A 14,673-nucleotide genomic window follows, 5' to 3' on the forward strand; every position below is an offset into this window, starting at 1 on the left:
TATGTATCTTATAAATCTCCTGTACGTATCTAACTTTAATTTGTTTGCTTATACAGGAGTATTTCCCAGGCTATATAAAAAAGAGAAGCAGCAACAGCATACTTCGTGTCTTTTTGGAGAGAAACTGATCTCTCTTTTCTTTGTTGCTGTTGTGTGCTTTTTTGGAGAGAAAAATATTTCTCTTTTCCTTGTTGTTCTTCCGGCGACTTTTTATCGAGAGAAGAGTTAAGAGAAAATATGTTTTTCCTCTCGTTTTTATTGCTCCATTGTGATACGTGATTTTCATAGAAAATATATCGGCTTCAAGGCTTTGTGGTGAAGACACCAAGATTCAAGGATTATCACAAGTTTGCTTCTTCTATACAAAAAGAAGATCGGTTATTCGGGAGAGGGGCTTAAACAGATATCGGGAGGAGATCGATCCGCCGACTGAGGGATTCAGCGTTGAAGGGAGTTCAACAGTGCGGAGCAAATGACGTGCTGCAAATTGAAGATTTATAATTCAGCGTAGTATACAAGAACGGCGTCAACAAAGAGGGAGTCTTTGTATTTTGATTAAAGTCCTACTATTGTATTCGTAAAACTAAAAATTAGTAAATTTCATTAGCAGGTCCCCGTGGATGTAGGGTACAATTGTATCCGAACCACATTAAATTGTGTCTCGTTTATTTCTGTTTTTACGAACTGCTTTACGAACTGTTGCAACACTTCACGCAACAGTAACGAAAAACTGAATCTGACACAAATAATTTATATCTGCACGAAATAAATTATAACAGAATGTGATTCGGCCTCGATAATATTGGTCTTCTATACTGCGCTCGTGGCCCAGTGAATAAATAAATCGTAGGCCCATTGAGCTGCCCAATTAGATATATCAGCTATGTTGTTTCTTAGCAAATGAGCTAACGGCCCTAGTTATAGGACTATTGTGAGCTTAAGGATCAAATATGTTTTAATGTGCATCATGGCTGCTGAGGAGGATGTGACATAACAATAATTTAAAGTATTAAAAGCAACTTTAAGTTTTAAAAGTTTCTCAAATTGCAACAATCGACCATAAGGTTTTAGAACTTAAAATGTATGTATGCATGCATACTTATATATAAAAGTAGGGCACTTTTGTGCAATGTTTGTTGGAGCCTTCTGAGCTTGAGCCTGCACTTAGTGTTTATGATTTTCATTTGAGGGAATTGTAATGGCACAAGCGCTTTAAATTATGTCTCTTGCCCAAACTTCAATACATAACACACACAATATCGATATTGGTTCAGTTCAAGTGGGTTAGCTCGTTATCCATCATGTGCTCGTATCTTGAGTCTCATGAAAGTTTCTAGGGCCAGCCTAAACCCGAAGCCACGGCCTAATAGCACCACTTTAACTAAGGTGAAACCTCCAAGGGTAATTGCGACCACCACCCTACCGTATTGCCACTTTGATTTCATTAAAGTTAAACTCATCATTATCGTCACACTTTAAAGCACTATAACCATAGGGATGGGAGTGGGGGCTCTCCTTATAAATATTTTAGTGATTAATGAGTCATGCATTTACGAGTTGTTCCTATAACATTGAATCTTCTTCATGGGGTCTCCAATTACAAAGGTTGGATTACTCCCGAAGGTGACTCCCTTACGGATTTATGTCCATCCCCTTAATGATTTTTTTACATCCTTATAGGATAGATTTTTAATAGATCAATGATCATTTCTTTTGAAATTTTTAATGTTGATCAATGATTTTTACACCTTTATAGGGTAGATCTTTAGACGATCTTTCGATTTTTTAATGTTGAGAGAATATCATATTTCTCTTCAATTGATACCAATACTTGAGGTTTTTATACGGGTTTCATCTCAACTTCTAGTAGAAGATCCGTCATAACATTTACTTTTCTCAACGACATGATCTTGTAAGATGAAGTTTTTATTTTTGATAAATACCCTCACATTTCAAGAAAACTTCGGGATAAATAATCTTTCAATTTCAAATAAATGGAATTAGCTATGTAAGCAAAATCACAAAAGATAGTGGAAGTTTTGAACTTTAAAATACCCCTTTTAACTTTTCTCCACTATTTTCAAAATTTAGCTTTTAAGGGCAAAAGAGTAAATTTTTTCACCACATTGTTTAGAATAAAAGAAATACTCACTAAAATAAAAGTTATCTCACCACATTATTTTGAATAAAAGAAATACTCACTAAAATAAAAGTTCAATGAATAAATTCTCAAATTAATTTTAACCTATCTCTTTGAGAAAATTCGGCAATGAATAAAGAGATGTATAATAACAATTATGAATTAAAGTAATAGTTTAAAAGCAATTGTCGATTTAGTCTTTCGAACTACCGAAATTCCAATATGATTCGATACATTTTTTACCGAACCGAAAGAACACCCCTAAATGAGATGACCTGAGCCCCATACATCATTTCCTATTATGGTGGCAAAATTTCAAGTGATTTAAACCTCAAACTCAACTTTTTGTATTTTATTGCAAGGAATAAAAATAACACAAGGGTCCTGTTCAAGTCAAATAAGCAGCCATCCCAACTAATTTCTTGAAAAAGAATTCCAAGATATCTACCTACCATGATTTATTGATTAATTTGATGTGATTGTCTTTGGTAGGAAATGTATATTTTAATGGCCACTCCTCAATCAACTATATATTAATCTGCTTTTTAGCAATTAATTAGCTTAATAATTAAACAAAAGTTCTGAATCTTGGCTATAATTCTTTAATCTTTTCTTTATATCTTTTGGTTTCTGCACATCTGCACTGACACTCTCATCAGTCATCACACTTAGTAACATGATCAAGAATGTTTTATTCCTTTTAATTTAATTAATTCCGGTTAGTAAGGTAACTATTTTTCTCTTTTTCTTGCACTACTAATTTATTTATTTATTTTTATTTATTTATTTATTTATATGAATATTTCCATTTAAAGACAGAAGATCGAGTTTCATGAGTTGTAAGAATGGAGGTGAAGAACGAGAAGCTTTTAAGGTATGTGGGTTTCTAGTATTATTCATTTTTCAAGAACTGTATTTAATCGAATTCTTGAAATTAGGTCATTTTTCCATCTAAAGATCGGATTTTTAGTTCGATTTGAGCTTAAAGGAGCTATCTTTTTTCAGTTCTATCACTTCAATTTTATTTTTCTGGGGTTTTATTACATCAAGAAATCTTAACTGTGTTTGTCTTGTGTGTGTGGTGATTGACAAAGGTGATTGATTTTTCCAACAGTTAACATTTATATATTTGGGTTTGTCTGAAATGCACCCAGATTTTCTTCTACTGGGAGGCGCAAGTTAGCACCCACTCCTTTAAATTCCAACACCAAATGCAAGATTATAAATTCCCTCAAATTCGATGATCGAAAACCGTGGCGCAAGCATATACTCGACCCGGGTAGCGAAATCGTGCTGAACTGGAACAGGGTTTTCATAGTCACTTGTCTAATGGCACTATTCATCGACCCGTTGTACTTTTACTTGCCGAGTATAGGACGAAAAGACGGTTCTTGGTGCTCGAAAACGGATTTGAACTTGCGAATCGTCGTCACGTTTTTCCGCACCATCGCGGATATTTTCTACCTATTGCACGTTTTCATTAAATTTAGGACAGCTTACGTTGCACCTAGCTCGCGGGTTTTCGGTAGGGGCGAACTTGTAATGGATCCCGATAAAATTTCCCGAAGATATATAAGATCCGATTTCTTCATCGATTTAGTTGCCACATTACCCCTGCCTCAGGTAATTTTTTTATTTTATTTTCGATTTCTTAAAAATGATTTGTGTTGCATGTGATTCTTGAGTTTTGGTTCGTTATCGGATTTCCTTGTTTACAGATTGTGATTTGGTTCATTATACCGGAGTTAAGAAACCACCGAACGAATCAGAATAACAATGCACTTGCTCTGATTGTACTATTCCAGTATATTCCAAGATTATACCTCATTTTCCCGTTGAGTTCGCAAATTATAAAAGCAACGGGGGTTGTCACGAAAACTGCTTGGGCGGGTGCTGCCTACAATTTAGTTCTCTACATGCTAGCAAGCCATGTACGTAATTTTCTCGTTAGTTTATTACATCGAGTTTATTGCATTTAGCACCCCTGTGTTTACATCATTGTCAAAAAAATCCCCGTGCTATAAATATTAGCACAAAACGCACAACCCCTTAAATGTTACGTTTTTAGGGGGTACTTTGCTAACAAGTCAGAATCATAGAGGCGATTTTGCTAATATTTATAAAATGGGGAGTTTTTCGACAATGAGTGTAAACACAGGGGCACTAAATGCAATAAACTCTTTCTATATCATATTCGTAATTTGTTATTCTCTTGATTGAAAAAAAAGTCTTTTTTTTTTTTTCTCAATTTAATTTTTATGGGATTGTTATTAGGTATTGGGTGCAGCATGGTACGTACTGTCGATCGATCGCTACTTGTCTTGCTTGAAATCGGCATGCAAGAAAGAAGAAATCCCTACGAAATGTTTGCACGAATATTTGAATTGCGGTTTTTCCGGAACTGGACAATACAGTAATTGGATCAACACTACGAATGTGTTCAAAAGCTGTGATCCTAACGAAGATATTACATTCCAATTTGGGATATTCGGAAATGCCGTCGCGAAACAAGTCGTCTCTTCGAGTTTTGTCCGAAAGTACTTCTATTGCCTGTGGTGGGGCCTACAGAACTTAAGGTACATTCTTATATCGAACTATTAGGCCTTGTTTGTGAATGTTGATGGGATTGATAAGATTAATCACGGGCTTTAAACCTAAGCCCCGAACATTTGATACATCTTGATTATATTGTCTATCAAGTCCTATCCTTATTTCCAAAACGAGGGGCATTATAGTAAAACTCAGTCTCTCTTTTTGTGCTGTCAGTTCGTACGGGCAGAATTTGTCGACGAGCACATTTATCGAAGAGACGTCTTTTGCGATTCTCATCGCAATCTTGGGTCTTGTTTTGTTTGCACATCTTATTGGAAATATGCAGGTAAATATTGCATTTTTTAGGGTAAATTACAACCACACCCTGAGGTATGATCAATTTACGAAAAAACCCCTCTTGTTTGGATAATTACATCTACCCATCAACTATGATTTTTTTCTTACACCTCCACCCTTATAGTGTCAAATTCAACATAATCATCTAGATTTCGTTGAATGTGCTCTAGATTGTACTCGTTTTGTGTCACAAAAATACAGTTTCTGATGCACTACAATCTGATATATACAAGCCAAAAAACACATCTTATGATCATCTTGCTTCAAAATGTGGAGTTCGAAAGGGATAAAACGGGTACAAAAGTGATAATATTCCATATAATCTCGAAGATTCCACTAAATTTGAAACCGCAAGGGTGGACGTGTAAGAATATTTATAGTTGAGGGGTGGTTGTAATTACCCAAACAGGAGGGGGGTTTTCGTAATTTGACCATACCTCAGGGGGTTGGTCGTAATTTACCCTTTTATATATAATATATATACTATACTGTTTTGTACAATAATTATGTGATTTAATCCCGTATATATTCTTTTCCGCGTAGACATACTTGCAGTCACTAACGATGAGACTTGAGGAATGGAGACTCAAACGAAGAGACACGGAGGAGTGGATGAGGCACCGTCAACTTCCGGAAGATTTGAGAACACGCGTTAGGCGTTTTGTTCAATATAAATGGCTCGCAACTCGAGGTGTAAACGAAGAAGCTATTTTGAATGGTTTGCCTGCCGATCTAAGTCGTGATATTCAACGCCACCTTTGCTTGGACCTTGTCCGACGAGTATGATTCTCCGATTCCCCCTCTTAAATTTAAATGCTATGACAAGTTATATTATATTATAATTTTATTACATTTGTTACCTCTGTGTTATATCGAATTGCTAAAAAACTCCCCTTGTTATCAGTATTAGCAAAAAAAACCCTACCCCCGAAATTTTTTTGAGGATTTTTTTGTGACAAAATCAGAAACTAGGAAAAAGAGAAAAAGAAAAGAATTATTTTTTAGAGATTTTTTTGCATTAATTTGGATTTTAGGTGGGCTAATTAATAAAAATTGGGGTTTTTTTCGTGTAATTTTGATTTTGGGTGGGCTAAAGAATTAAAATTGGGGCTTTTTTTTGCATTAATTTGAATTTTGGGTGAGTTAATTAACAAAATTTGGAGGGCTAAATAGATATATAGGTATAATTTAGGGGAAAATTTATCGATTTAATCATTTAGGGTGGTCGATTCGCCCTTGGTACGGTATATGTATATATAATTATATATATATGTATATATAATTATATATATATGTATATATATATATATATATATATATATATATATATATATATATGTCAGTTGGAGAATTCTCCAGTTTGTACCTCTTTTTTATCCTACTTTTTTTGTCAGGTCCCGTTTTTCTCGCAAATGGACGACCAATTACTCGACGCAATATGCGAGCGTCTCGTTTCTACACTGAGCACCGAGGGGACCTATATCGTGCGCGAGGGCGACCCCATAACGGAGATGCTCTTCGTGATCCGAGGCCGTCTTGAGAGCTCCACCACAAACGGTGGTCGAACGGGCTTCTTCAACTCCATAACCCTAAGGCCCGGAGATTTCTGCGGGGAGGAGCTACTCGCGTGGGCCCTCCTCCCCAAATCGGCCCTCAATTTCCCATCGTCAACAAGGACCGTCGTAGCCCTCGGCGAAGTCGAAGCTTTCGCACTGCGGGCCGAAGATCTCAAGTTCGTGGCCAACCAATTTAGGCGGCTCCATAGCAAAAAACTGCAGCACACGTTTCGATTCTACTCCCACCATTGGAGGACGTGGGCCGCTTGCTTTGTACAAGCCGCGTGGCGGAGGTACAAGAGGAGAAAGATGGCTAGGGATCTCGCGAGAATCGAGTCGTATGCCGAGGAGGGAACTACGGTTGCCCCCTCGACGGTGAAAGCGGATTTAGGGGTTGCGATCTTGGCTTCGAGATTTGCAACGAATACGAGAAGGGGCATTCAGAAGATTAAAGATGTGGGCTTGCCGAAACTTCCGAAGCCCGAGGAGCCCGATTTTTCGATCGAGCCCGATGATTAGTTTATCAAGAAAAAAAAAGTAGTATGGTCTTTAGTAAGATGGATGCATATAAGACCATAGACATTTTGTATAATTAAGTAGTTTGGTTTGCCATATTTACTAGTGTTTAAGATTAGCATGTGTTCCATATGGTGGAACTGAGCCCTCTGGTTAAGTTTTAGTTGCTACTTTTTGAGTTCTTATTTGGCAAGTGTACAAAGATTATTGCCCAATCTAACAGTGACAAGTGTCTTTTGTTTACTTGTTATTCAAATAACTTGACTGGAAAATTTAGAAAAGATTATTGTATAATGGGAAAATTAGCTGGAAGTCCCTAAAAATAATTCTCTATAGCTACGAGTACAGATGAATTTTGTTTTTTGTGCTAAGAGTTCTTGTGTGCTTTCGGCGCTCTGGATCTAACGCTAGGTCTGGAGTATCTCTAACGGAATTGTGTAGGAGAACTAACAGTAACAGCGACATAGCTTAGTATATTAAAAACCAATAAAATAAACTGAACAAAAAAGTAAAATATGAGTAGATGTATCCCAGAACATATAAACAACTTACATAGACAACTTCGAAAACTTATTTACAAAGTTTAATTACATTAACGAGCAAAAGTTTAGAGAAAAAAACATGTTTTTCATGTAATTTTACTATGAAGTTAGACAGCTAAAACAACTTATTTGTATAGCTTAATAACAGAACACAGAGTTTAGCGGAAAACCTTCTCGTCTGCTTCTCATTCCTTCACCGATTAATATACAATCAAATATTTACCTAATTAGGCAAATATTCACACGCCTAAATATATGCTATAGTCAACATAAGAATAATTACCATCTCAAGAATATTGACTACCTAAAATATAATATTTACATAATATTCACAATACTTAATTACACAACTCAATTAAAATAAGCTACAGAAAAGAAAAAAAAACTTAAATCTCAAGTGCGTACATCACCACCAATATTACTATCACCATCAACAAACAATTCTTCTGACTTTTGGGTTACAACGAAGGCGAATGAGTGTAATGTAGGCGTGATTATGTGGTGTTTGTTTGTGTGTGGTTGTGTGGCAAAACTTCGATAATAGTAGTGTCAGAGAGCGGGATTATCCTAATTTAAAAGAGTAATAACTTTTCAAAAAAAAAATTTAAAAGAGTATCAGTGTCCAAGGATTTTTAGCAAATTGCCCCTTCATTTTGTTTACAAAAATACACACACTTGTGTTAGTCTATCTATATATAAACGGTAATCATGTAACCACACACAAATACACTTCACCAAATGTGTCATATAATTGACCACAGATGAGTTGACTTTACCACTATTTAGTGATTTTTTTTTTTTAATGTATATTTTCAACAATTACAGAAGTTTATTAATGAAGCAAAAAAAATATCTCAAAATTATAGCAAAATTAGAAGCTATATTCAAACAGACCTTCCGAACAAAAACTGCAAAATTTACAAAAGAACCATCACCATCTTAAATCAAATGTTGTATGTATCAATTCATTACAGGTGTTGTTATGTGCAATTTCTGTTCAATATTTGTCGGAGTCGTAAAACTCAATCGTCTTGTATTTCTGTGAAATAATCTCTGCCTGAACTTTTCTAGCAGTATCAGTTGCACAACCGACGAGAATTAGAACCGAAGTACCCGCAAACCCCCTAAAAGCCGTCAGGTGCGTTGCCTGTTCGATGACAGCTGGACCAGCTGCAAGAATCGCCAGAAAGACCGAACCCAGTACCGATATCCGACTCAGAACCTACCGTAAATCAAGAAAACACAACCACACATTAATACTATTTATTTATTCCGTGAAAAAAAAAAATAATATATATGTTCATCAAGAATACGAAATTATTTTTTTACCGTTTTGATATATTGGGCGGTACTTTTTCCGGGCCGGACAAGCGGGATCGACGCACCTTGCCTCTTCAACTGTTCGCTGACATCATCGGGATCCAGTTGCAGAAACGTGTAGTAGTAATTGAAGAAGGCTATCATCAGAATGTTCGTTGGCAAGTATAGTGAACCTGAAATTTATTTATTTATTTATTGTCTAACCTATTTAATGAACCTAATTTAAAAACATTTACACACACATAATATATACAGTTAAACCTCTATAAATTAATAAATTCTATTAATTTAGCGAATTATTAAATTATCGAGTTAATAATTTAACATGTTTTCACCAAGTCGGGACGGAGAGAAACTATTATTTAATCGAGGTTCTACTGTGTATATATATATATATTTATATATATTATTATTATTTTTTTATCGTACCCCCGGGATTTAAACCTACAGCAGCCTTCTTTAGGAAACTGATGCCGGTAAATCGGGCAAGAGTTCCTGGAAGAGCCAATGATGAAGTAGAGAAGATGATTGGCATCACCCCAGAACTATTAACCTGTTAAATTTATATATAAAAAAAATATTAAATTAAATAAACAAAAAATCTTAATATATAATAAAAACGTAGCGAGTGAAAATACTACAGTAAAAAAAAAAAAAAAAGAGGGGGTAATTACTTACCTTAAACGGCAAGTAAGCGGATTTCTGAAGCCCCCCGCCTCCACCGGTATATCTCGAGGCATAATTAAGTGGTATTTTCCTCTCTGCTTCCTAAAATAGTATAAATTCATTACAGTAGTATTAGGCCTCGTTTGGTTATCAAGATAAGACTTTTGAAATTTAATGAGAACCGAATTGTATAAGGCCTTGTTTGGTTTCTAAAATAATATTATATAATTTTACGAAAACCCGATTATAGTGTTCCAATAATTAATCTCACAATTAGCCAAGATTAGAGCTGTTTTTTCCACAATCACTGAACGGCCCGAAAAGCTAGGCCTCGTTTGGTTATCAAGATAAGACTATGCAATTTTATGAGAACCGAATTGTATAAGGCCTTGTTTGGTTTCTAAAATAATATTAAATAATTTTATGAAAACCCAATAATAGTGTTCCAATAATTAATCTCACAATTAGCCAAGATTAGAGCCATTTTTTCTACAATCACTGAACGGCCCGAAAAATTAGGCCTCGTTTGGTTATCAAGATAAGATTAGCCAAGATAAGACCCGATTGTATAAATTGGAATAGCGGAGTTCAAATACAAACTCCTCATAATTGCCAACCGAAAAGTTATTGTACTAACCAAACATCAAACAAGACCTAATTATTTAATCAATCATGGATTACCTTACGAACCAAACGAGGCCTTGGAAAAAAGTAAATCACTCACCTGAACGTATACAATGCTAAGAACGAGCAAGAAGAAGGAAACAGCTATGCCGCCAAGTCCGACATAATTGCCGTCTCCGAATGCTTGAGAAACTGTCCGTCCGACCGAAGCTGGAAGATACGATATTATATTCGTGAAAATCAAAAGCGAGGTACCGTTTCCGATTTTTAAATCGGTAATTCTTTCTCCAATGTAAGTTGTGAAAACCGAGCCGAGTGTCAACATTATAATCGAAGAGATAGCCCACTCAGTGCTGAAATCGTTCACGTAAGGACGAAGAAACAATACTTGGCCGATCGCCTGCAACGAAGAAAAAATCTTATACGAATCAGCTATCGTTTATTTAGGCTTTGTTTGGTTCATGGATGTTGAAATGTGGAAAATGAGAATAGCCCCGTTTTCGTTGATCCAAACAGAGCCTTACCTGCACAACGGCAAATCCAACCGAAGCATAGCGAGTATACTGCAATACTTTCTTTCTCCCAGCCTCGCCTTCTCGTTTTTGAAGTTCTTGCAACTTTGGATATATTTGAGTAAGAAGCTGAAAAACGATTTGCGCATTGATAAACGGAACTATACCAAGAGAGCCTATCCCAAGTCGACCAATACCGCCACCGGAAAACGAATCCAAAGTACCCAATAAGCTGTTTGAATCCAAATTACCCACAAAAGCCTCTCTATTTACACCGCCAAGTGGTATATATATTCCAAGACGAGAGAGTGCTAAAAATCCCAAAAGCTTGAGGAATTTTCCGGGAAGTGGGCCCTTGAAAAAATCCCCGAAATCGATGCTCGTGTCTTCTATTGCAGCTGGAAAATTTTTAGAGAATTTCCTAATCGAGGGTTAAGGGCAGTAAGGTAAAAAAAAAGTTGTCGAAAGTGTTTTGTAGTGAATAAAAGCGCTCGTGTGTATATAAATAAACCTGCGGCTCCTCGTGTTGATGAGGATTTGTCTTTTCTTGTGCCGGAGGTACTGTTTAGTGTTTCGGAAAATATTTGTAGAACACTTTCCCATGCAGTTTTTAAATCGGATAGTCCGTCTGGATTTATTCCGAGCGGGTCAAATACGGAGGTTTCGCGGCTACGGAAAAATAAAATTCAATCAAGAAAGTCAATTTGTGTTAAAAATTAACTAAGTTAGGAACGAAAAACAATGACTTGAAATAAAAAAATTGAAGCATAAGCATTAAAGAGAAACACGATTATCCGGGTTTTTTTTTTCCTGGTTCATAATGAAAGTATTTTTCACAAACAAATTACTAATGAAAGAGAGAGAGTAGTTCTGATCGAAGAATAACGTTAGATGACAACTACAGCAAATATTTTCTAATTGGTTTGAACGAAAACAAAATAAATCCACGATATCAAGCATCGTTTTTCCCAAGATTTTTCTCTTCGACTACAGCCTTGTTCAAATTCTAAGTCGAAGCACAAATTGATGTTCGATGGTTTCATAACCATGTCTAAAATTTACCGTATGAGTTTTATAGTGCAAAAAATAATAATCACTTGACAGAAATTATGCAACAAAAAATCTTCAACCATACCTAATGTCGTAAAAACTAAAAAATAAAACTAACGAAATGCAAGAATCATGTTTCCGGAAACTTCAGCTTCTTAACGTTTCCGTGTTTCGGACACATTTTCGTGTCAGACACTCGAGGACACCTACCAGACACCTTGCGATTTCTAAAAAGTTAGAAACATGTTTGAATATCAGATTTTTCAAATATTTTTGCTGCTTCCCTAATTATTTACACGATTTAATGATCAATTGCAAATTGATAGTCAAATTATTTTGAATATGTTTGTCTGAAAATATATAAAAATAAATACTTACATTTATATAGCATATTTATAAATATACCCCTATAAAATATTTCACACGTTTCCCCCAATCTCCCGTATTCCTATTTTCGGAATATTCTGTTTCCGCATTTCCATGTATCACCATTTTCGTGTCCGTGCTACATAGCCTCTATCTCTTTCGACTTACTAAACACCCAGTAAGTAAAACCTATGTCTAAAGATATGTAGTACTTAAGTATGCTCCTATAATTCAGAAGAATCTATATAACTTTGTGAATTGCTCACTTCAATTAACCAACCAAATCGAGTGATTAAAGACATCAAATTACTTAAAGCTTAGGATTTTCCATTCATTATTTGAAAATGCGCATAAAAATTGAACCATACAGCAATAATTCAAAATAAAAATTGAAACTTTCAAGAAAATGGATGAAAAATAAAGAAACCCTTTACAGAAAACCTCGAACAATCGAAACAATAAGACAATTGGGAAATTCATGGGTTTTATTACCTCGGTTTGCCGGCGGTGGTGGCGGTGGCGGCGGCGGCGTTGTTTCTGTGGACGGTGAGAGTGGCTCTGCAGATAGAGCTGCGGTGGTTTCTGACGACATAGTTACGAGGAGGTTTGTCGGAAAAAGAACGGTTTTTTGAGAGGGAAGTGTGTGAGAGAGAAGCGGTGGAGCATAGAGAAGAAGAAATTTGCCTCACTGTTATCAACATTATCCAAGAACTCCCAACACACACACACTACACACAGTGGAAGGTTTTTTAGAAAAAAAACTGGGAGTGATTTAAGGCCGCGTTTGGATGGATTTGTAAGCTACTATTTTTTTAATTTTTTTTTTTTTTTTTGTGTCTCTCGTGTTGCTTCCCCTTGCAATAACGAAATTTTTGGGAAATCAAGATTGGATTTTTATTTTCTCACAAAAAAAAAGAAAAGAAAAAGAAAGATTGGATTTTTATTTGTGTTTTTTTAGAATTAAAAGCCCATTGACAAGGAAAGATATGGGCTGAATGAAACAAAATGAACCCTAAGTCAGAAAAAAGCCCAAATAGATATTGCCTTTCACATGTGGAATTTAAGACATCATTATTTTTATTATTGAAATAATTATATTTATAATTTTTTTATTTTTGGGAAATGAAGGAATTTGCAGCCAAACATATAAGGAAATTCGAGTTTTGGTTAATTAACATAGATCACTTGCTTCAACTGTTAGGCTATATCTTGCGGGACTATATTTATAATTTTCATATCTATGGATACTCGTTTACTATTGTTTAATGACCACATCAATCAAAAGCTTAGGTTAGTGAAATGTATCATTTAATATTAATATTTTCAATCTGCCCTCTCAAGTTCAGCGAATTACATTTGAAGTATTGCACTTGAAATATTTGAAATGGGTAGCGTTGGGATTCAAACTCATGATCTTTTTATTTGACATGTCTCTGGTACCATGTTGAATGATCATCTCAATTAAAGACTTAAATTGTTAGTGAAATATATCATTTAATATTAATATTTTCAATAACTATATGTATGAATAGAAAATGTAATAGAGTATAAATGATTAACTTACCAATTATAACATAATCATATATCAAACTTATTCTAAATACAAAATTTGATTATTAGTACATAGATCATCTTCAAATTTTAGACAACATAAATGAATCCAATATTCGCAAATAACTAGCAAATTGGACTTTTTTGTCATCTCATTAAAATGTTATGGGGTGAACTCAAATTTTAGTAAACGTTGAAGGACTAAAAATGAAAGTAGGGGAGCATAGGTGGTTGAGATAGCAATTTGTCTTTATTACAAAAAGGCGGATGTGACTGCTGCCCGGGGCAGCTAATATAAAGTTGTAAAGGCGATCCAGGGCATCCTGCCTTCTTTACTATTCATGCCCCACCTTTTCTGCTTTCTGACAAAAACAACCCTATAATTTCTTTTTCCATCATTAAAACCCAGAACCATACCTATCTTTTCATGTCTGTGTATGTAATGTTATACACACACATTTGTGTGTAACAGTGTTGTTTGTGAGGCTATAACGCTTATCCATTTATTTTCAATTTTGTTTCTTAGAGGTAATTTTAGCCATGTTTAACGTGATTATTTACTATTAGATTTTGTAAAATAATAAAATGATATATTTCACGATCTAATTTAATTGACGGTTAATATTTTCTTCGATGAATTTGAAATATGATCTTTCACTTGAGCATTGCAGTACTCGAGTAATTAGAATTCATTTGCCAACGCCTGTTAGATCGAACTTGTGACATATAATTACTCAAGTGTGAATTATATTTCTTATACGGTTTACGAACTATTATATTACACGTAAGAAAGCGTTTGCCTAGTACATTTTAAGTAGTTGTGTGTTTCCTTGTTAATTACAACACATACAAATAATAGAACTGAATTCAAAAGTGCACTAAATAAACTCTACTCGTGCAATATAATTGTCTCGCATACTGCACGAGAGATATAAATCACA

At 35.0% G+C, this 14,673-nt stretch overlaps 2 protein-coding genes across 6 annotated transcripts; one reads left to right on the top strand and one right to left on the bottom strand.

The window, feature by feature from the left end:
• The first annotated feature begins 2,441 nt into the window (after positions 1–2,441).
• On the top strand, positions 2,442–7,344 carry LOC105952326 (cyclic nucleotide-gated ion channel 17). 4 transcript variants are annotated; one of them, XM_012975870.2, is made up of 8 exons: positions 2,442–2,858; positions 2,956–3,014; positions 3,295–3,763; positions 3,859–4,071; positions 4,415–4,716; positions 4,907–5,018; positions 5,573–5,809; positions 6,424–7,344. In XM_012975870.2, the coding sequence occupies exons 2-8, from the start codon at positions 2,986–2,988 to the stop codon at positions 7,102–7,104; spliced, it is 2,043 nt and encodes a 680-aa protein (XP_012831324.2). In that variant the 5' UTR covers positions 2,442–2,858; positions 2,956–2,985; the 3' UTR covers positions 7,105–7,344. The 4 variants fall into 4 exon arrangements, with proteins under 4 accessions (XP_012831324.2, XP_088680118.1, XP_088680116.1 ...); XM_088823992.1 differs by having other exon boundaries at positions 2,527–2,858; positions 2,960–3,014; XM_088823990.1 differs by having other exon boundaries at positions 2,730–2,867.
• A 1,215-nt stretch (positions 7,345–8,559) lies between these two features.
• SCY1 (SECY homolog 1) lies at positions 8,560–13,127 on the bottom strand. Of its 2 annotated transcripts, none has more exons than XM_012975868.2 (8): positions 12,674–13,127; positions 11,277–11,434; positions 10,778–11,163; positions 10,354–10,653; positions 9,642–9,731; positions 9,393–9,516; positions 8,973–9,136; positions 8,560–8,865 (listed from the first exon to the last, which is right to left on the bottom strand). In XM_012975868.2, the coding sequence occupies exons 1-8, from the start codon at positions 12,880–12,882 to the stop codon at positions 8,641–8,643; spliced, it is 1,656 nt and encodes a 551-aa protein (XP_012831322.2). In that variant the 5' UTR covers positions 12,883–13,127; the 3' UTR covers positions 8,560–8,640. The 2 variants fall into 2 exon arrangements, with proteins under 2 accessions (XP_012831322.2, XP_088680130.1); XM_088824004.1 differs by having other exon boundaries at positions 10,778–11,186; positions 12,674–13,030.
• Positions 13,128–14,673: the final 1,546 nt, after the last annotated feature.

Source organism: Erythranthe guttata, chromosome 10, assembly GCF_056151865.1.
Source record: "Erythranthe guttata isolate IM_541 chromosome 10, IM_541, whole genome shotgun sequence".
In the NCBI taxonomy this organism is placed as follows: domain Eukaryota; kingdom Viridiplantae; phylum Streptophyta; class Magnoliopsida; order Lamiales; family Phrymaceae; genus Erythranthe; species Erythranthe guttata.